This window comes from Mus caroli, unplaced genomic scaffold (genome assembly GCF_978045245.1).
Source record: "Mus caroli unplaced genomic scaffold, Mus_caroli_1 scaffold_1, whole genome shotgun sequence".
Taxonomy (NCBI): domain Eukaryota; kingdom Metazoa; phylum Chordata; class Mammalia; order Rodentia; family Muridae; genus Mus; species Mus caroli.
Window position 1 is genome coordinate 159,707,598 of NW_028227256.1, and position 23,005 is coordinate 159,730,602.

Consider the following 23,005-nt stretch of genomic DNA (forward strand, 5'->3'; position numbering starts at 1 on the left):
AGGATCTTGGGGGAACATCTGCAGCGCTGCTGGCTTACCTTGGAACACTGGGGGGTGCCCTGGTGGGCCTGGATGGAACTTGCGGAGGGGCTCCAAAGGAGTCACTGCTGTTGGGAAAAGGAGGTAATGGGCCAGGACGGAATGGAACTGGGGGAGCTCCAGAGTGGGGGCCTGGAGAGGGGATAGCGGGAGCTGGCCCACGGCCAGATGTGGGCCTCGGGAGGGGAGCACTTATCGTCAGCCTTCTTTGGGTGGTGGGGCTTGGAGGAGGTGACCTGAGAAAAAAGACAAAGTTTTAATTATTCCACTCTTCCTTCTTGTCGCAATTAACCTTTAAAACACAGTTTTGTAACTTCCTGGTTGCTTTTTAAAAATGAATGATTTAAAATTAACTAAAAAATGAAAAATTAATTAATTTTTTGGCTATACAACTTAGATACAAATTATAAGATGTCTAGAGGCATAAAAAAATAAATGCTGATATTTGCAATTTCCTTCCCTCATCCCACCCTCTGGAGACAATAACAATTGTTGATGTTTCTTCTTAAACATAAGGTATGTGACTATTTTCTCATGCGTGTATGTACGTATGTATGTACGTACATATGTACGCATGATGGCCTACGCGCTCCCTTGTTTTAAGCTTATCTTTCTATTTGGGACACTTGGCACTATTTTACTCTTTTAACCACTATCAAGTTTCATTCTAAGGATGTATTAAGCTTGTTCATGAGAGGAGTTGGTGCCTTTTGACCCCTCTCTCCCTGTGGGTTGGCACTATCTTGGCAAAGCATCCGCAGAAGCTGCGAGTGGGTGAGCTAAGAGGAGCTCAGTGCTGCTGGGCTGTGGCTTCCTTCCTAACCTTCTGGAGTGCTGGAGCCAGGAGTCATCGACTGGAGGTGGGGCTGGGGTGGACACCGTGGCCGTGTTGATGTCACCAATGATTGCGAGGGCTTCTTTCAGGGCTTGGTACATTCGGAGCATCTCATCTCGGCGCTGAGCCTGCTCCGCGGACTCTTCCATCAGAGTGTTCTGGTCCTCAGAAGAGTAGAGCTGCGCTAGGAGTTCAGAGTTGATGAAGTCTTTAACCTGTAAGGAAAAGGAAAAGAAAACAAAACAGATGAGAGGGCAAAACACAGACTCTGGAAATCGCTCACAAGGGTCCTCCCCGAGAAAAGGGAAGCACCACAGGACTGTTTGGTTTTTGCCACCTTTCTGGTACAGAGAACAGTTTTCCTTCTGCCTTTTGTCTCTCAGAGAAAGAATGGTAGAGATAACCGAAGAACACTCAAACTTTGCTACCCTTAGCATATGGCTTGGCAGCTACAGGGACGCCTCTTGAAGTTCTTAGAGGCCACTTGGTTTACATAACAGGAAGGCCCCAGGAGGTAATTTTCGACTGTGTGCTGAATACAAGGTGGCCATGCAAAGGAAGCTTTGTAGTTCAGGTTTTTTGTTCCTCTTCCCTTCCTAATCCTTTAGCTAGATAGTTACCAAAATAATCAAACATTACCCATTCAAAGTTTTAAAGGTATGGTAAAGGCAGAATTAGTAACTATAAGTGGATATAAGATATTGATCACAATTATATATATATATATATATGCAAGTTGATTTCAAGGAATGTAAAAGAGATTGAGTCTTAGTTGAACAGTAGCATCTTGTAGCAGGATGAGAATAGAGGATGCACAACACAGAATGAGTGAGGACCAGTCTCCACGCTTATCAGATCTAAGCATCAGATAGCCACTTTAAATAACTACAGAGAACATATCAGTTAATGATATCCAGATATCAATAAGTGCAAGTACATGTTCATATTAAATGCGAGAAAATGAATGTACAAATTAGTGATATATATATATATACACATATAAATACATACATACATCTATATCTATATCTAATCTAATCTATATCCCAATTTTCTTCAAAAGTTATCTGAATTCACCATACATTGGTGATATAAAATTAAAACCTCACAATGCAGAAACAAATTTAGAGATCACACAGCTGTGACATCAACCTACAATCTTCTAACCAGTGCTAATTCAATTTGCTGGAAACATGTCATGCCATGTAAATGGCTAGAAAAGACAATTGACGTTCCTTCATCTTTTCTTCTCCTTGTTCTCTTATCCTCACACTGGTAATCCAGGGCCTTTTGTATAAGTATACATGTCACCACTGAGCTGTACCACTAGCTTAACGTTGATAGTTTAGAGCAGCTAGCAAGTATGATAATTAGTTTAAACCAAGGAAAATAAACTTGTTGGAAGTTTTCAGTTCCTCTGTCATTTGAGAGAGCTTATCTGGATTCCTTAGATCCAGATAAAATGCCAACTGAAGAATATTTGTTTAAACTTCAGAAAGATGACAGGATACCTGTCAGTTAAAATTATTGGATTGTAGCTCAGAGTTTTTTACTCAGATGAGAAGGTTCTAAAACAGAGTCTCATTTCTTAATGGAATTTTTTAAAAATTGAGAACACTGGAAGAGGTCAAAGGGGCAGGGCTGCAGGTGGGTTAGTGTCCGTAGGAGGCAATTGGTCTCATGGGCCAAGAGGACGGGATGGCTTCTATATTCTTGTTGTGAAGCCCTTGGGTATGTAGTTCATACCATGGGAAGGAAGGCATCCAGTTTGTCTGGTATACAATTCTCACATATTAGCATGGGACACTGTGATTATAACTCCCAGTCCTGGCCCGAGGCTAGGCTCACAGTGGGCTGGGTGGCATGCAGCTCTGGGGTGCTGTTCCAGCCTGCCCTCTAGGATTTCCAGGGCAGTTTGGGAATCTGTAGAGGCAGACCAACCCAGAGTGTGTGTTGACAAGCCTTTGAGATGGTAGATAAAGACCGTTGCTGCCAAGTCTCAGAGCCTGAGTTTGAGCCACAGAAGGGAGAGAAGAGCAAGGACTCTGATTCCTTGCAAGATGTTCTCTGGCAAGATCTCTGTGGCATTGTGGGTAAACACACCAACCACAGTCCAAACTGGGAAGATAGATAACTGACTGACCTCACTACTTGCCCAGAGGGAGGAGGGACTAAAGACCAGTCTGGAGAACTGGTAGATCTTATTTCTTGACAGAGGAGGGAAGGACCAGTTTCATTTTTTTGGTAAAGGTTTCAAATATGTAAAAACGTCAGTTTAATCAGTCTTGTTGTGGTGAAGTCAACAGTTCCCTGTACACATTTTTGTAAGCTAAGAGTGACTCAAACATGGCAGAGATGTCATGCTCACTGTATCAGAAGATTGTCTGGTAGGCGTGCAAAGTAAATTTGATCAGCACGTCCAGGGACTATGAGATCTCTAGTACTAATGAGAAGTGTTTACACTTTATCTACTTGGCAATACGACACCACAAAAGGCTTTTAACAAGTGAGTGAAACAGGCCATTAGGAAAATCAATCTGGTTTTAACTGGCAAAAAATGAAAAAGAAAACAAAAAAACCAAAAACCAAAAACCAAAAAACAAAACCCCAAAACAAAACCCTGCAAGCATAGTAGCAGATATGGACCCAACAGGAGGCTATTGTTTTAGTATTATTATTCATATTCATGGAATGATGGGCGTTTCTCAATGCCACAGTAGAATAGAAAAGATGGGTCCATGTGAATAAACACTATAGAGGAAAAAAAAAGTCATCTTGTGGTGTCTGCACAAGAAAGAAGAGACCTTTCAAAGGAAGGTGTCTCTGGTGTTGCAATCCCGCTGAGTTGGAGAACTGAAAGTCAAATGGCAAAAGAGAAAGTCAGATTTTCAGGGAAGGTAGGAAATATGGCCTTAGGGATATTTTATGGTCTTTGAAGAGCTATTCACTTCTAAACACACACACATGCAGGTACCCATGGGGGCAGAGACATCTGCACAGACCTTCCATTGTTGGGCGTGTGTGTTTATCTGTGTGTGCACTTGGATACGAGGGGCATCTTAAAACTCAAAACCAGACGGTTTCTCTGACATCAATCATCAGTTGGGCTGAGCTCTTTTGAAGCTCTACATCTTGCTGGAGTATCACTCAGGAGCTATTAAATAACAATTTAAAAAGAAAGATCCAAGAATAGTTCTAAAGCGGGGTCCCGAATTAAGAATCAACGGTTCAACTAAGGGATGAAATACTAGGTCCCTGTGTTGCATACTGAAACTTACCTGCTATCCACTGTGCCTTCCTTTGCCAGTGTTCTGAAAGAATGTGAGGGTTGATAGGAGGAGGGGAGATGCATTTTATTATTTTTTCCTGTAAGCAGACTAAATTGGCATTAGGTAGGCAGGTAGTGGCAGGGGATTACAGAGATTTATTGCAAAAGTGTGCTTGTCAAGATACACACTTAAAGACCCAGCATGGCTTAACATTCTATTTTTGATGTAAGAAAAAGTTTAGGCTCTCTTCTGGCTAGTCTAGCCTAGTCTCTCAGTGCTACAACTGGAGTATGCAACAATAACTCCAGTTGATAGGGGTGGGAACATTTGGGGGTAGTTTCCAGTCACTTTAGGGGCATTCTGAGCCGTTTGGGTGTTGGTGGCACAAATATTTAAATCGAGGATTCTGCAACATGCACACACCCCAGTGGATCTCCTCTTAGGTGAATGGAACAGAACAGACCAATTATGCTTGGACGGGAGATTTGGAGCAATATTTATGCTTTTAATTATAACACCTTATAACCTAATGTCTTTGTGTGGCTTGCAAAAATTCTCACACACAAAATCCCATTCCAGCTCAAACTCTGCAGGCTAAATAAACAGGCTTTACTCAAACACCATGTCCCACTGCTCAGTGTAAAGGAATGTGAGGTCATTAAAAATGTTCCACATGTTTTCCTCCTCCCAACTTTTAACCCTTCACTAGTCCCCTGAAAGATGTCTGCCTCTTCAAACCTTTGGTAGGAATCCTGTTTTAACACTTCACCAAGAGACGGCAGTTCCCCGAAATCTCTGTCTCTGAGGTGTAGTCATGGTGTGAAATGGCAGTGTGGCTCATTCACGTTTACAGTGTTTTCACAGAATAATTTCATCTTGTTCATCTGGAGATGTGACACTTAGGCCACCATCCTCTTCCCTCCTGTTCTTCCCCTGCCAATTTAGTTTTGTTGTTTTCCTTCTGCAAAATACCACCTCTACCAGCTCACAAAATACAACCTCCATGGACCCACAATGACAAAGGAGGTCAGGGAAATACGTATGTGTGCTGTAACATCCAAAGCTCAGCAATGAGCAAAATAGAGTGGGAGTGCTCCTTAGTTGGAGGTAAAGATGGGGGAGCCTCTTGTGAAGTATATTTTTTGGGGGGGAGAGCAGATGCTGTGTTTGGCCGATACAAACAGATCATGGGTAAAGATTAGAATAGTGCTCTGGCAACCAGGACATGTTTTTCACTGAAATGTTAAAAGTAAAAAAAAAATTTACTTTGTTCTCTTTAAGGTTGCAGGATATGTTCGAAGCTATGGCACATGCTACCATGTGCACATGCTACCATGTGCACATGCTACCATGTGCCACCGAAGAGAGGACGAGCAGAGGGCCCTGCAGCGCCACTGCAAGTGTGCAATGCCTCTGGGTTTCATGGTTTTCGTTTGTTTTGTTTTTCGTTTTTAAAGAATTTACAAGAATTTTTGCATTTCATTTTGTATTCTGTGAGTTTGTTTGAATGTGAGTCAGAATGTTTTAAGATTGAAGACAATGAGACACTATTCCTCATGATCAAATGAACAACGCTAATTAAATCTTTGAGTCCTATGAACTCTCTGGGGCGATAACTCTGTGGCTATCCTACATGGGGGAAGAAGCCCTCTGAGTTGCAAGGGCTCACTTAGAGTTCTTCTCACTCTCAACCCCGTGCCCTTATCTGCTGCTGAATTTGAGATAGCATCAGACTGAGCATCAGCCCTGTGGCACAGGTTTGACAGCTGTGTCATCCTGGGCAAGTCACTTTTCATTGCTCCAGTTCTCCATGTGTAAGATGTGGAAGAGAAAAAAAATGTTCAGGGGGTGCAAATAAAAAAACACATCTACCGTCCATGGTATTTTAGAATAAAGCTGGATTCTTTCATTCTGTGGTGAGATGAACTCAGAGGGCATGCCATGGGGCTGTTATGTGTGCTGATCTTAAAGTCCCACACAGGGCTTTGCTGCTTTGACTTGAACCTGTGGCCGCCTGTCATAAACTCACAGTTCCTTTGTGCTGCTGGTCCCTCGTATGTTTAAGTAACGAAACAGCTGCTGTGTTTCAATAGACAAAGGCTTACAGTATGTCTGAGGCCAGGCATTTATTGCCTGGCTTTAAACTTCTTAAACAATTCCATATGGTGAGCTGAGTGGCAGAACACTTAATGTAAACTTTCAAAGGAAACTGCCCACCGATTCCCGAACTTTATGAAAAGCTGGCTGAAACATATTCCTTTTCAGGAGGCTGGACAGCATTCCCGCTTCAAGGGTGAAAGGCCATGGGCTGTAGAAGCCAGCTTCAGCATTTACTCATTCCAAAGAAATACCAGTTTACAGAAGAGGTGGAATTCAAACTTTTCTTAGTTGTGATTCTGTTACTAATTCTCTCATTTTATCAATTCAAATCAAATTAAAAAAAAAAACCCAGCTTCCCTGTATGGTGTAGGCTCATTGATTAGGTCTGTTTCTTTCTATTTAAAAGGATACAGCTGGAATGGACAGAAAGGCTCAGTCATTGAGATGCCATGAGAATGTGGGTACCTTGTTTTAAAAAGATTTCATTCTCCATTTGAAAAATATATAATGGACACATGAAGTGTTTTTATATACAGGCAAATAGAAGCAAAATAGCACTCAAGAAAAGCCATCACTGTAGGTATCTGAACTCACTTCTGGTAGATGCAAAAGCTACATTTTTTAGCACAGACAGCCACCACTTCACAAGAAGGCAGCATGGTTGCTTTCTCTACATTCCTATTAGTTTCTGCTTTACCATCTGACCTGGAGATCAGGTCTTAATTGAAGTCTCCTTTCCCAGGACTCATATGTGAGGTCTTTCTTAAGAAAACTGGCAACGTTTCTCCTCCAAGAATAATATTCTGTTAGGTGGGTGTTTGGACATTTCATTAAAGCAAGTAGATTCCGGCATCGAGGAGCTAGGGAAATTAGAGTAACCCGTGTGCGTTGTCTGTTTTTGTTTAATTTTGGAGGTGAAAGTAGAATAGATTTTGTAGTAGGATTTTTCTTTCCTTCCTTTTAACTAATTTGTGTCAAGCTACTTCTCAGAGCCACGGACAGGAAGTATGATTTCCTGTGCTGGTGATTTAATATAACGCAGAGCTTGAACCGAAGGCAGGAGTAATGACTCTCGGTAAAACGGTGGAAAGATAAATGATCCTTAATCAGGAAAATGTTTAAATAAGCAAGAGCCTGATATACCACAGCAAAACAAGCTGAATCCATTGGCGCAAAGTTAAGAGGGTAATTTTGAAGACCCACAGACTATTTGCTTGGTACTTCAGATTTGTCTAAATGGCTTGTAGCCACATCTGTCACATTCTGATGGGTCTGTGGGGTCCCTTCATGTTCCCGCTGAATTTCCAGGAATGACCGACTTGAATTTAGAGGGGTTATAGGCTTCGCTTCAGGTCAGACAGCTGACCGCTGACCAACCACGGTGATATTTATAGTTTCTATTTTTCCAGATCCTTGCTTACCTGCTGTGTAGCTTCAAAGCGTCATGTTTATCTTCCTTGGATACACAAACATAATCAAATAAAAGTTTTGTCACATGAGAACTCAGGGCTTCTCCGAGGTTACAGACAAGCAGATTGTCATGAACTTTAGAAAGACATCTTGAGACACAGAATGACTAGTAGCCATATTAATTACTTAACTTTACCACAGTACCTTGGCACACACTATTCTTTTGGAACAAATCCTCAAGTCAGATATACTTACTACTGCTAGTGGTTTACATATGGACGACACAAACCCATAGCAGTCAATTGGTCATATTAGGCCAACAGACTTAGAAACCAGAATTCTCCTGAATTCTAGTTTAGGGTACTTTTCAGTTTTACAATCTGATTTCTGAATTTTCACAAGCTATGTTCATAACATATTTAAAGCAAAACATGTCATGAGAAGATACATATAAATAAGGTGGTTGGTTCCCCTTTATCAGGATTCAGAAAAGTCATATAAATAACTATATAACAACTTCTCTAATAACTATTTTTGCCAATTGTGCTTAACCTGCACAATTTGTCTTTTTTTTTTTAAGTGCCACATCCAGACTGCCACCAACCAAAAAAGGAAAGAACCAAGCAAAACCAATAGCTCTTGAATGGCTATAGTAGTAGGGCTCTGAAAGACTGGTGGTTGTAGCATCTTCACCTCAGGAAGCCAGGCTGAGATGGACATAGTGGCTCACACTGGAATTTCAGCACGTGGGAGCTGGAGTCAGAAAGGTACCTTGTGTTCCAAGTAAGCCTATCCTACCCAATGAAACTCCGTCTCAAAAAACTGCCCTCCAGAGAACCAAAATGACTGACTGCATAGTCAGGGATTAAGGTAAGATGTCCCTTCCTAGGTAAAAAGCACATTCTATAGTTGATATAGATGATCAAAATGATCATTTTAACATATATGGTGTAGGCCTTAAACTCAAGGCCTAGCAGTGCTGGCATCTGACTTCATTGCTTAGTTTGCAAGGCCATGAGCATGGTAGTCTCTGCACCCTTCCAGAAGACAGCCAGTTAGAGGCAAGTTGATGCAGTGGTTGGACATTTCCTTTGTGATCTCTCCTAAATTGGTCACCCCCTTATAAAGGTAGAGCTACATACTGGGCAGTAAGTGCTTCAGATATTTAGAAAACATCACAGCGACTCTCAAGAAAAGGTACTCAGTTTCCAGGCACGGAAGGGTTAGAGGCTAAAAGGAGAGAGTTTACAATCACTTACGTTATTGATCATAAGATGCATTATTGTTTTTGGAATTAAGTCTCGGATGCATTTGTTGATTATTGACATGTAGGAGTCTACTAGGTTGCGTATGGTCTCCACTTGCCTCTCCAACTGTGGGTCCATGGAAAAGTTTTCTGCTTGTCCATTTTCATCATTTTCAGTCTGACAGAATGGAAACAAAATGTGGATTATCTCATGTTCTCTCTCAGAATAAAAATACCAAGCATCAAATGATTGGTTTCCGCTTAGGATAGTCAGTCAGAACCGTGCAATTGTCTTTTTTACTTTGAACTTACCACATTCTAGCAAAAGTAAACATTCTGATTCCAAATGAATGTTGAGACAAACAACCAAATAAACAGTGCACCTAACAACACACCTCAAGAGGACTACCTAGCCTTAAGCCATTTGTAAGCAGGCCCGTGGCCTGAGTCCAAATAAATGATGCAGATGTGAGCCTCTCCCTGGGAGGCGTCTCCAGGGATCCTATAGATTACAGTGACCTTGATGTAGTTCTGGCACTGCTGGCTCTGCTCTGGATTGGATCAGCCCAGACTCAAACCTCAGTCCCCTAGGACTGGCCAGGAGTCCAAATTTGAGATCTGGAAGATAACTCATTCTTTCATGCACTTGCTGGAATGCGCTGTGTAAATTCATGCTTCTGTCGTCACCGTGGAAGACTGGCTCCATTGCGGAAAACGGGCCATTTTAACTTCCAATGTGTTATTCTTTGAATAAAGCAGAACCCTTTCATACACAAAGAATTTATTTGTGCAACATGAGCGAGGCATCTGTTTTCTATACTATACGACTTGAGTTAATTAATTTTGGCTTATCCACCCAGAGGCTGGGCTGGAATGGCATCTTCATCATTAAGAGCTGACCTATTGGCTTGGCATTGAAATCAATTTAGAACAAATGGTCTCTATTTCAAGTCACGTTGAAGCATCCTAACCTCAAAACATCACACAGATATTGTTAGTGGTCTGGCTACTTTCTCATATTTGGAAAGATTTAATTATGAATGTAAAGGGGGGGGGGAGGATAATTTATTGCTTCTGACATTGGCATGAAGTACTTTTCCTTGGAAATGTATGTACTTTGATCTGCCAGGTTTTCAATCAGCTCCAGGCAAAGCACTGTGCTAACTGACTGGGTCTGTAAATGAGGGGTCTTTTCTTTGAATTGATATACACGTATGAAAGCACATTTTTTCTTAGGTTACAAAATCATCAATAAAAATGTATAAGCATTTCTATATCAGAAGGGTCTCTTTGAAAACATATACTCACTCTAAAAATCCGTGGTCCTTTTCTGCCCTTAGGTTGTAGCCCTGTGCTTTGCTGTGGGCTGTCAGAATAAGGGGATCTCTGGGGCAGCTGGATACAATAGCTAGGCAGAAAGCTGGGATACTCAGAATCTTAGTGGTTCTCCTGCTCTGCTCTTTTTCCTTTTTAGTGGTCTTGGGTCATTAAAAGAATTGCATCTGGTGTAACAGTTCTGTTCTTTTTTGTTCTTCCTTTTTTTAACAGGCTTGTGACACACACATATTTTAGATGAAAAGAATCTAAAACATTTCTAGTTAAAACTTTATTTTAAACGCAAAACTACCACTGCTGCTACTACTATTATTGCTAGTCTACCACTACTACACACACCTGTCTGTTATCTGCATAAGCCCCTTTCCAGAAGCCCTCTCTCCCTCCCACTCTTCCTCATGTAGACCCCCTTCGTATTTCAAATCTGATTCAGTCTTCCAGACAAGCTCCTGCTGCCCCGAAGACATCCCCCCACTTCCTCTGAATTCATTCTTGCACTTGCTTGTGTTATCTACCATTCATCTTAAATCCTCCCCCTTACAAGACCCTAGGACTGTATCTCTCCATTCTTAGTGCAGATCTCAGTGTTGTCAGAGGAGGGGGAGAGGGAAGGGGGAACTCGGTTCACACTACAAATGGCTTTACCTCAGTCCACAAAACTGCCCTAATACACAAAACCTAGAATTTTGTGGAGAAAATTTCTTTCTATGTAAAATAACATAGCCGGGCGTGGTGGCGCACGCCTTTAATCCCAGCACTCGGGAGGCAGAGGCAGGCGGATTTCTGAGTTCGAGGCCAGCCTGGTCTACAAAGTGAGTGCCAGGACAGCCAGGGCTACACAGAGAAACCCTGTCTCGAAAAAACCAAAAAAAAAAAAAAAAAAAAAAAAAAAAAAAAAAGTAAAATAACATGAGCCTCCACAGTGCTGACAGTACAATCCAGTTTGTTTCTCTGACATAAAACGTGGACTTTTGTACAATTGTATTTAGCATCGGAGTGTGATGGCATTTCAATATCAACGTGCTTTCTCATGCAAAGCCTATTTTCAGCATTTGTTTTGTTTCAGATACCATAATAAGCAGCTTGTATAGGAGAGCTGCATCTCAGTGCTAACACGTGGGCACCAGGGTTACTGTATCCCACACAGGAGCATGATAGGGCTCTGAGTGCTGAAATTCATCCAAATGATGGAAGACGATGGTTTCGAAAACAATGAAATAACTACATTACACCAATTTAGTTGTAAGCATGAAGCAGTTAAGAGGAGTTTCTAGGAAAATGTCATGAAGATACTGATATTCTCAAGAACGAAATGACTGAACCCAAAGAGGAAAGCTGAATGAACAAGACACACTGACTCTCCAGGTTGGAAGGGGGGGGGGACTATATTATTTGATTTAGTACCTCCCCATTCTACATCACACATTTAACCTTGCTTTACAGTTGCTTATCAACATGCATTTGTATTTTCTGGAGCAATAATCAAAGTGTCAGAATGAACAACAGACATTGGTTGAGTAGAGAGAACACTCCAGGATAGAGCCTAGGCTAGAACTTTGTGAAAAGGACTCCAGGAACCCATGGAAGAAACCCAAGACTTCTGCACATGACAAGTGGGAATTGTAAGACGAGAAGAAAGTTTCTGCGCAGAAAGGGGCAAGAGGAAAGCAGCGGCCTACACAACAGAAAGAAAATTTTTGCCAGATATATACATCAGACAGGGGATTAATATCTAGCCTCTATAAAGAATGAAGAAAATCAAATACTAAAATACCCCACTTCATCAAATGAACAAGATATTTCTAAAACAACAAACTACAAATAGCCAATACACATATGAAAAAAAAATCAACATTCTTAGCCATCAAGGATCAAGCCATCAAGTCAAAACTACACTGAGATAAAAACACATTGCCCTGTAAGAATGGCTGTTCTTAAAACAACAACAAAGCCCACAAGGATAAGTCCTGGTGAGGATGAGCAGGGGACACTTGCACACTGCGCTGCAGGGAATAAAAATAAGCCCAGCAATGGTGGCAATCAGGATGGAAGCTCCTTACAAAAATAAACTACCGTATTCAGCAGCTATTCCACTCCTGGGGATAGACCCACAAGAACGTAAATCGCTTTAACAAAGAGACACCTACTCAACCATGTTTAATGCAATACCTCTCACTGTAGGCCAGCTATGGAATTTACCATGGTGTCTCTCAACAAGGGATGGCATGAAAAAAATGTGATGGATTTTTTTATTCTATTGTATAGAATCAAGTTATGCTCATTGCAAGAAAATGGATGGGATTGTACACCCCATTGAGTAAAGTAAAACCAGACACCAGCAGGCAAGCATTTTCTTTCATGAGAAACCTTTTATACACACACAGACACACAGACACATAGACACACACACACACACACACACACACACACACACACACACGAGAGTCTATTAAGAGGGAGACAAGGGTGGGGGATAAGAGGGGCATGGCCAAAGTGCATGATGTACTTGAACAAGACATTATGAAATCCATTATTTTGCATGATAAATAATACATGAATAAATAATAGTCAAATTGGGAACATAGAGTTAAAGGCAGTCCAGAATGGCCAATCAGACAACTTGAAATTCTGCTTAGCTTTTGGAAATCTGGTAGACTTGTGCTGTCGCACAAACCGTGACTACACTGGGCATGCGATGGACACAATAGGGAGACCAAGGAATCCAGAATGCAAATTTGACTTTCTTGCTTTTACACTAAAGCAGTAACTGGCCTGTCTAGCGTGTCCGGGGAAGGAGTCATAGGTGGGAGTTTTAAACCGAGTACTTGCAGCAAGAAAATGCTCCTTTCTTCTGTCCCCAACCTCAGCTCAAACCCTCTGGCCTCTTTCTGGTTGTATGCTGTGCATGAGTCCGTATTTTTTTTTCCTTTGTTTAAATTATAGGATTGCAATTGGATTCTTTGCAGTCAGAGCACTGAAGTGACAGCTGTTTATCATTATCCTCATCAAGGGAATGTAAAATAAAAATAGTAATTTGTCTCTGATCTTTGGGGCAAAAAAAGAGTGGTCTGCAAACATTTAACCTTTTATGTGCGGGTTCATTGATGCTGTTTACAAAATGAGAATAATACTGTAGAAACGTACTTTTTTTTTTTTCCTGAAAAACACAATGGATAGGCCATCTTGCTGCATGTTTCTTTTTCCTACATAGCCTTTGAGAAATCTAATTAAAGAAATAAAAACAACCCTACAAATATGAAGTTTACATATCTTTCTAATGAATTAGTCACACAGTATTTAAGAAACAGACTGTTTTTACAAAAATTTAAAGAAATGATCACATATTTCTGTGTCCTAAGGGCTGTGTGCGGACATCTTTTGGGAGAACAGCTTTTCCTTCCACTCTGAGTCCCGGGGATTAAATTTGGGTTGTCAGGCTTGGTAGTAAACACGCTTAACTTTTGAGCTATCTCTGTACCTCCACAGAAAGTTGTAAAAGTATACTAGACGAGGGAGTGAAATATTAAATGGTAGGTAATTTTCATTAAATCTTGAAGACTCCATTATAGAACTCTGTGTGTGGCCGAGCACCTATTTTTCATGTCTTTTTATTTTCCTTAGAAAATTTTCTAAATTGTTTGATAAGCCTGAGGACCATTGGACCTTTCAGAAAGTGATGTTGACAGGAATATGTACATATTAAGCAGGAATATGAACATAAGGATACCAAGGCATGGGGCTCCCTGTGTCTTTTCTCAGCCAAGGAGAATATGGGATAATATCCTATAGACCTATACACACTTTGTTCAGATTAGCAAGTTGCTCTCTTTAAAACATTTAATATGATTATATAGCTTACAGTTACTGTAATCAACAAGAAAAAAAAATGATTGGACCTGTCACTAGTGAACATAGTGATCATAATGAAAACACTGTTACCATGGTAATGTTCTTTCAGAGTTTTCCAGCCCCATGTTATTGGAAATGTTTTCACTGAAAACTTTTCCTGCTTCCAATCAATTGCCTTTAAGTTTTTAAGGCTCTAAAGTTATGCAACCACACTGTGCAAAAACCCACAGTCCAGAAAGCCTCGGAGGGGGGTCTAGGTGTCAGTCTGACAATGTGACCTGTGCCAGTGAATATTTAGTGTGTGGCAGGGGACTGCGAAAGGTATAATGTACAAAAGCAGAGACCCCCATGTGAGCTCTAAGCAGGCAGGACATAAAGAAAATTATGAGCCCGAGTCCATGGGTTTGCTACAGAGGTCCGGGCACAGGCTATCTCTCTGGACGGGAGCATTTGAAAACAATCTCTGGACTTGGGTGAGGTTTCCAACACCAGGGGCATGGCCATCATTATCCCTCTAGGACTTTGCAGGAGCTTAATGGACATTGTGGCCTTTTCCTGAGGAGCTGGGCTTTTGTTTCAGGAGAGTCCTGAGGCACAGCCTGAAAAATCTGAGTGTCAGTGCGGTGGAAATGAAGGCAACCCTTTGCATTCCCATGACGGAATCTTCATGTTGAGCCCTTCTTCATGGACGAAATAAAGAACCCCGGAGATCCAGCACTGCGTTTCATTAACCAAGCATCTTGACTACAACTGAAGGTGTCTCCAGATTTGAACTGTGGTTGTGGTCAAAACACTTAGCAGCAGGAGGAACTTGGGGCTGCAAGAAGCATTCCCCAACCCAGGAGGGAAAGCCCAGGCTAATGTGACTCCGGTTACCCAGCACATCCTTGCTGACAGGCTGGGTCAAGCTCTGTGGGTTCAGCCACTTTCCTTTCCATTCTTCTTTGACTTTTCAGTTACTTTACCTGAATATTTGGTTTTATTCTCCGTGTAGTTTTTAACACATTTCTAAGTAATACCATAATAAATATCATAATAAAAATGATAAAACCGATAATGAAATCCTTTGGAATTTTCAATACATTTAGTTGAAAAAATGACAGCAAGAAATGATAACGAGACATTTTAAACTGAGGAGCGAGTGGCTTTGTGTCTTTTTCTTAACTCTCTCCAGGTCAAAGCTTGCTGACTATGTTTGATTCTGTGTGTCCCACCAGTGTATATCTCTGTGTCTAACAGGCAGCTTAGATGACAATTGAAGTGATTAATTGGGGCTGGAGGGCTTATAATGGCATTCACATTTAGAATCAATAAAATTGCTTTTATAAGTAAAAGGTGGAGATGTCTTGGGACAGTCTAAAAATCTTATACAATGGATTCTGAAATTCTTCTAGATATAATTCCCATGGCTCCTCTAATCTAGCCCAGTGCTTCTCAACCTTCCTAGTGGTGCCACCTTGTAATACAGCTCCTCATGTTGTGCTGATCCACAGCCATAAAATTATTTCATTGTTTCATAATTGTAATTTTTTGCCACTGTTCTGAATTATAATGTAAATATCTGATGTGCAGGCTATCTGATATGTGACCCCTGTGAAGGGGTCATTTGACCTCAAATGGGGTCATGACCTGTAGGTTGAGAAGTGCTGATCTAGCTGAACGTCCTATTGCCTTATGCAACAAATAAGCTCATGGATATGAACTTTTCATGTCAAGTTTTTTTTTTATTTCAATTTCAGTATGCATGTGCTAAAATTGTTGAAGCTAGACTTTCAAGTAGGTGTGAGCCACCTGAAGTACATACTGTGACCAACTGCAGTCTTCTGGAAGAACAAGTGCTTTTCACAACTGAGCCTTACCTCCAGACCCTCATGGTAAGTAGTTTAAGTTGTTAATATTTATTTTGGGATGATCTCAGTCCTTATGAACTGACTTTGTTTGCCATTAATTAACATCCTGTCACACAAACAATAAATAACTGAGACCAAGTGCTTCAAGAATTTACCCTCAACATCTTTATCTAAAATGTTTAATTGTAGGAAAATTTAAATTATGATGCATTAAACTCTTACACACACACACACACACACACACACTTGCCCTTTTGAGACAAGATTATGCTATATAACCCACAGTGCCCAGGTTGACCTTGAACTCCTGATTCTCCTGCCTCCACCTCCCAAGTATGCCACTATGCGCAGCTAGCAGGCATTCTTAAATCTCATTAAGAAATGGGTATCAGGGGCTATAATTTTTGTACAGTGCAAAGCCTGTCTTGTTACAAAGTTTGAAAGGTGAGCAAATGAATGGGAAAAAACATAAGCTGTAGAAGAAAGTCTGATATCTGATAACAGATTTGCCTGTTAAAACATGAACATTAATTAATCATAAACGTAAGGAAGTTAGAGTGGGCACAGTAAAGTCTGACTATTCTGAAATCAATCAGCATAGGAGCTCATGATAAGTGAGCTGTGCAGCACTGAAAGGATGCAGGCTGCAGTACTTGCTGCTTTCCTTATAAGGCAGATCGTCTTTCAAAGTCCGATGTGAATGAATTATAAAGTAAGCAATGTTTTTTTTTAAGCAATGCATTGAGAATACATAATGGCATGGAGCTACTTCTCCCTAAAGTATAGAAAAGAATGTCGACGCCATAGTCCTAAATGAAACATCTGTATCACATCTCTTCCTCCGAGGCACTGAGAGCATCATGGAAGATGGGGCATAAAGACTGTAAGAGCCAGAAGCTGGGAAGGACTTCTACCATGTTGTCTTTAGGCGCTGATGGGCCATTACAGCCATGAGCTGACAACACATGCTGATTATCTGCACAAGTGCTGTACAAGTTCTAGTCAGTAAACCCCCCAACGAGGGAGAGGCTTCTGAGGCCCTACCCCTAGCTGAGGAGCTATTGGTGATTGAAGCTATTGGTGATTGACGGCTGCTAGGGGAGGGAGAGCCAGTTTGCTACAGTGGCGTGGCCTCTCTTGGGTGGCCTGAGCTCCGGAGGATGATGCCTTCCACCTATGGACATGTGGCCAGCACTAGTTACATTCAATTAGAGAAGAAAAGACACTTAAGGCCTATTTGAGATTCTGTCTCAGAAAAAAAAAAAAGATAAGGATGCAAATGCTGCTAGATTACGTATTTTTTATTTGTTTATTTTTCTTTCTTTCTTTTTTTTTTTTTTTTTTTTGGTTTTTCGAGACAGGGTTTCTCTGTGTAGCCCTGGCTGTCCTGGCACTCACTTTGTAGACCAGGCTGGCCTCGAACTCAGAAATCCTCCTGCCTCTGCCTCCCGAGTGCTGGGATTAAAGGCGTGCGCCACCACGCCCGGCTTTGTTTATTTTTCTTGAAGTTGAAGGGGGTGGGATATTGGGGGAGGTCTTCCAGAAGGAGCAGGGCATGGCATCAGGGATGGGTATGATTAAAGACCACCGTAGACGTGTATGAAGTTTTCAAATGTTCTTAAAATCTCATGAAAAATGATAAAATTTTTTCAAAAGTCACATAGCAGGTTCCGGGTAAGCCTTGGTTACATGATGGGACCCTCATCTTAATTTTCTTTTTTTTGAAGCATGAAGTACTTGAAGAGCATAAGAGAAAAGTATATTAGTCTCCCTGTGTAGTCCTGGCTGTTTAGAAGCAGAAACAGATTGTAATTTCTAATAAATATTATATGAGTTTATAATTCTAAATAATTAGTTTTATGGCCAAAAATCAAGACTTTTAAAAAAGTAACTGGGCTATGTGAAAGGTGCAAACACAGGGCTCGATAACTCTGTGGATAAAGCCCTTGTCTATTATGAGCAAGGGGTGTGTGTGTGTGTGTGTGTGTGTGTGTGTGTGTGTGTGATCCCTGTAATCCTCATACCTAGGAGGTGGGAACATGAGGATAAGACATTCCAGGTCATCTTGGCTACATATGAGTTCAAGGCTAGCCTGGCCTATTTGAGGTGATGTCTCAAAAAAAAAAAAAAAAAAAAAAGAAAAGAAAAGAAAAAAGAAAAAAGAAAAGAAAAGGATGCAGATGCTACTAAGAAAAAATATATTTGCACATATTTACAATTGACCTAAGGTTTCCTCTTTTCTAAGCATAGCTATAAGAATCCTAGATGTATCATTGTTAATGAATACTGTGATCTTCCCTTTTCTAGCTTGTATAATGAATTTATATAAATACATTCAAACTAAATAAAATGATTTATGAAGTAAAAAGAAATGAAAAATCAGGTTCATTTTTCTTAGAAATGTCACTTTAAAAAAAATAACAAATCAGGCATACTGAATGGTTCTAACAAGCTGGTGTCCACATGAATCCAAAAGAGATGCAGCATCCAGCTAACTTCTTTTGACTCCAATATACTTATGTCTTAGAATACTTATAAAATGGAAACCATTAGGAATGCTCCAGATAGATGCTTACAGTCTAACTTTAGGAAAATCCACCACCAGAATCATCTGGGACAAACAAACTTGAGGGTACAAATCACTGTCATTTGAGGAAAATTTAGAAAAGAGGATGAAAAATAAAATCAGACAACCTATCATAGCTTTGTCCCTAGTAAATTTTGTGACATTAAAGAAGTTAACACTAAGAATTACTTAGCTTCTCTGGGCATTAATTTCTGTGCCTGTGGGAAGGAGTTACATTAGCATCATGCACATTTTATGCAGAATAAGTGAGCTATAACCACATAATATATTGAAGGCACTTAATGTAATGCCTACATATAGTAAGTGTGTGTTCAAGAGATGTTACTCATTTTTATCATTTGACATGAGCGAGGTCAATTCCATGTGTGAAGACAGTTTACAAAGTCATGGCACTTAATGTAATGCCTACATATAGTAAGTGTGTGTTCAAGAGATGTTACTCATTTTTATCATTTGACACGAGCGAGGTCAATTCCATGTGTGAAGACAGTTTATAAAGTCATAAACACGAAGATCCCAAAGGATCTGCCAGTATCTACAGGGAGTTGGGGATGGCCTTAGCCATACCTCGAAGCTCCAGGGCTACTAGAAGTTGAAATCTCCAATACCACTTGTTCTCACCTGGTAGAAATTACAGAAGGCCCTCTGCCTAGTCCACAGCCTTGTCACTAAAGCTGCTGGTGAAACAAAGCCCTGGCTTACCTTGGATCTGTCTAGTGGTAGGAAATTTCTATTCCTGTTCTCTATCTCTACATCGAAGCTTTCAGTAAACATAGCCCAGCACCATCTACCTTTGCACCACAGGAGTGGGTATAGAGGTAGTGGCTCCTTGTTAGCTCCAGTTCTTGGGAATTAAGCAGTTAGAGGACAAAAGACCTGGCATCATTCATGTATGTCCTGTACAGCTCTAGGATAGCAGTTATCAAAACTACAAGCTCCAGTTCTTCTTGCTCTTTATTCTTAGAGTGGGTGGAAGGGCTCCTCTAAACCCTACAACTCCAAGAACGTGAACCCAGAGCTATAGGTTCTAGATATATTGATATGTGATAAAGTAGAATTTAGACTGAAATTAGTGAGATACCTAAGGTCAATTCATATTGATGGAAGGTTTAATCTAGAGGGTACTACAGGTATGCACCCTATATGCACCCTAACATTGCATATAGGTGCATACAGCATATGCACCCTAACATTGGCACACACAAAGGATTCATTAGCTATGAATCTCTGGATCTACATAAACTATGTAAACACCAAAAGAGATTGTAACAGCAAAGGAAGGAGTCAGTTATTGCTGTTTACAGATATTATGATATTGTATACAAGCCCTAAAGACTGCACCAGAAATCTCTTCACACTGATACACGATTTCAACAAAGCATCAGGATGTAAAAACAACATGCAAAAACATGTCTTTCCTCGGCATCAGCAATGAACTTGCTGAGAAAGACATCAGTAAAACAAGCCCACTCACAATAGCTTAAAAACCATATAGGAATGAATCTAACTAAGCGAGTGAATGACTTCTGTGCTGCGAAGTTTAAAACATAAAATCAAGAGTTTGAAGATGGCGCTGGTAGATGAAGAGGCCTCCCATACTCCCTGATTGGCAGAATTAGTATTGTGAAAGTGGCGTTAGCACCAAACTGACCTATAGTTTCTGTGTGGTCTCCATCAACATTCTGTAACATTCTTCATGAAAATAGAAAAGAGATGTCTAAAATTTGTATGGTCACACCTTGTATCCAAAATAATCCTTAGTAAAAGGAACAATGTTGAAGGAAACCCCTTACCTGACTTCAAGTTCTACTATAGATTCACAGTAATAAAGCAACACAGCACAAAAGCTAGATGTGCAGATCAATGAAATAGAATAGAGGACCCAGAATTAAACCCAGATAGCTAGAGCCATCTAATTTTTGACAAAGATGACAAACACACACCTTTGAGAAGAGACAGTCTCGTCTACAAATGGTGCTGGGAAAACTGAAAATTCGCCTGTAGAAAAATGAAACCAGACTGCTGTCTTTCACCTAGAGTAAATATCAATTCAAGTGGATCAAAGATTTTAACATGAGACTTGAAAATCTGAAACTGGTAAAGAAAAACACTTCAGGATAGAGAGATAGGTGAGGGATCTCCAAAAAGACCTTTAGTGATTCAGGAAGGTAAATCAATAATTGAAGCTTCTGTAGAGGAAAGGGGGCAATCAGGGGATGGAGATTCAACCTGTAGAGTGGGAGAAAAACTCTTTGCTGGCCATATATCTGTCAGGGTATTAACAGCAAGGCTACCTAAATGATATAGCTAGATACTAAAACCTCCAAACAATGCAACCAATAAAAGGCCTAATGACAAGAACAGACAGGTCTCAAAAGATGAAGGACATACATGTGGCCAAGAAACACAAAAGAGTTCCCCATCTGTAGTCATCAAGGAAATGCAGTTAAAATTACACTGAGATTCCATGCCGCCCAGTGAGTATGTGTGTCATTTAAAACCGAGTAACAGGAAGTGTTGATGAGTGTTCAGGGGAAGGGATCCCTGGGCAGTGTTGGTGGGGATGTAAACTGGGGCTGCCCTTGTCGAAATCAGTGTGAAGTTTCGTCAAAAATGAAAACTGAACTATTATATGTGCAGCCACCACCCTAGATAAATACCAAAAGGGACGGTAAATTGAACATGCCACAGACACCTTGCACATCTGTGTTTACTGCAGCACTGTTCACAACAGTCGATATTGAACCAGTAAGTGGATGAATACAGAACACATGGCAAATGTTTGGCCTGACAATGCTCTCACAAGAACCACGACTAACAAAGCTCCTAACTACCAGCCATGAGAAACTGCCTTTGGAGTGGTTGGTCAGAGGGATCCAAATGACTCCCAAAACAATTCAGGCTATTGTTGCCTTGGGTGTCCTCACAGAGGGATTGCAGGTAAGCCCTTATTGCTTAAAATACCACATATTTAGGACAGAGGACTTGTCTACTAAAGCTGTACCTAGCCTGAAAGCATCCTTCCAGGAGTCTAGGTTCCACAATACCAGCAAGTACTATGTGAGTAGCGAAGGGAGGGGGAGCAATAAGTTCTCCTGCCTAGCGGTGATAGCTGTGAATCACAATGACCTATGGTATGATAAGATGTCCATAAAAGTATAATAGCAGTGCTCACACTGTGGTGGTAGCCAACAGCTATCTAAGTAGAATTCTTTAACTTCATTATAAGTCATATCCTTATACCCTCAAATAAGTATAATTATCACCCCATATCAAAGAAATGTCTCTGAACAGCAAATAGAGACTATTATAAAACAACAACAACAAAAACCCACAACTGGACAAAATGCAAAGATCAGTCAATTATGGGAAGCCCAGCCCCACAGATACCTGTATAGCACAGCATCTTCAGTGATGGCAAAGGAAGCAATATAGAATGGGTGGAAAGAGTCTGGGAGCTCTACTGTATGTCTGTCTTAGAAAGGGCTGTCTAAACAAGACCTGAACAACGGCAATATCAGCAGACATGCTAATGTGGAGGTGGGGCATCTCACAAGGTCTTACTCTCAGACAACAGCAGGAAACTACTGACTACCTAGAGAGGACAATTGGCCTCTTCCGGGGATGAGCCTGATTGGCTCATCTAATACAAACTAGTCAGCCCCGAAGCTTAATACACACAAACAACAAACAACAAGAATGGACTTAGAAGGCTATATCTATATATTTTTGTCTGTGTGTAACAATAATAAAGAAAAAGAGGATGTCAATTTGAGGTGGAAAGCATGGAAGGGGTTGGAAGGAGGAGGCATGGGAGAAGGCTCGAAGGAGGGAAGGGAGAAGTGATACTATCATATTTTGATTAAAATGTATAAAATAAAGTTATTTAAAATAATAAAATAAAAGTTAAAAAGGAATGTGTCATGAATATATGATGGAGTTCTTATTTAGCTGTAAAAGAGAATAAAGTTATATAATTTGCTAGAAGATATACACAACTGGAGTTCATATTAAGGAAAGTAAGTCAGACTTAGAAAGATAAATACACCATGTTTTCTCAAATTTTATTTAATAGATTAGTCTTACTCAGACACACATTCTCTCTCACACACACTCACAAAACATAAAAGCAAAAGAAAGGTTGAGGGGAGAGGGGAGTAGCAGGAGGAGTAAGGCAGAGGGAAGGGGGTGCATGGAGTAAATATGGCCGTCATCCACGATGTACCTAACTGATAATATCTTTATGCAACTTGTAACTATTTCTTTGAATATACATCAGTAAATTTTCCTTTTAAATAATTCTAAATAAATGCTTCTGAAATAACATATAGACAATAGCTGAGTATCTATCTATCTATCTATCTATCCACCCATCCATCCATCCATCCATCCATCCATCTCTAGCCACACTGATCATTAGAGAAATAAAAATCACAATACATTGCAAGTATACAGTAAGTTATCATGTGCTCTGCAATGGTGCAC

General features: G+C 40.5%; 1 protein-coding gene across 4 annotated transcripts in view; it reads right to left on the reverse strand.

Moving 5' to 3' along the window:
• Positions 1-23,005, reverse strand: part of Dnm3 (dynamin 3) — a 482,789-nt gene that overhangs the window by 23,592 nt on the left and 436,192 nt on the right. For all 4 annotated transcript variants that reach the window (XM_029478095.2, XM_029478106.2, XM_085842512.1 and 1 more), the window contains 3 exons: positions 8,913-9,077; positions 863-1,089; positions 39-275 (listed from right to left, as the gene is read on the reverse strand). In XM_029478095.2, coding sequence (XP_029333955.1) covers positions 39-275; positions 863-1,089; positions 8,913-9,077 — 629 coding nt within the window. The remainder of the gene's footprint in view (positions 1-38; positions 276-862; positions 1,090-8,912; positions 9,078-23,005) is intronic.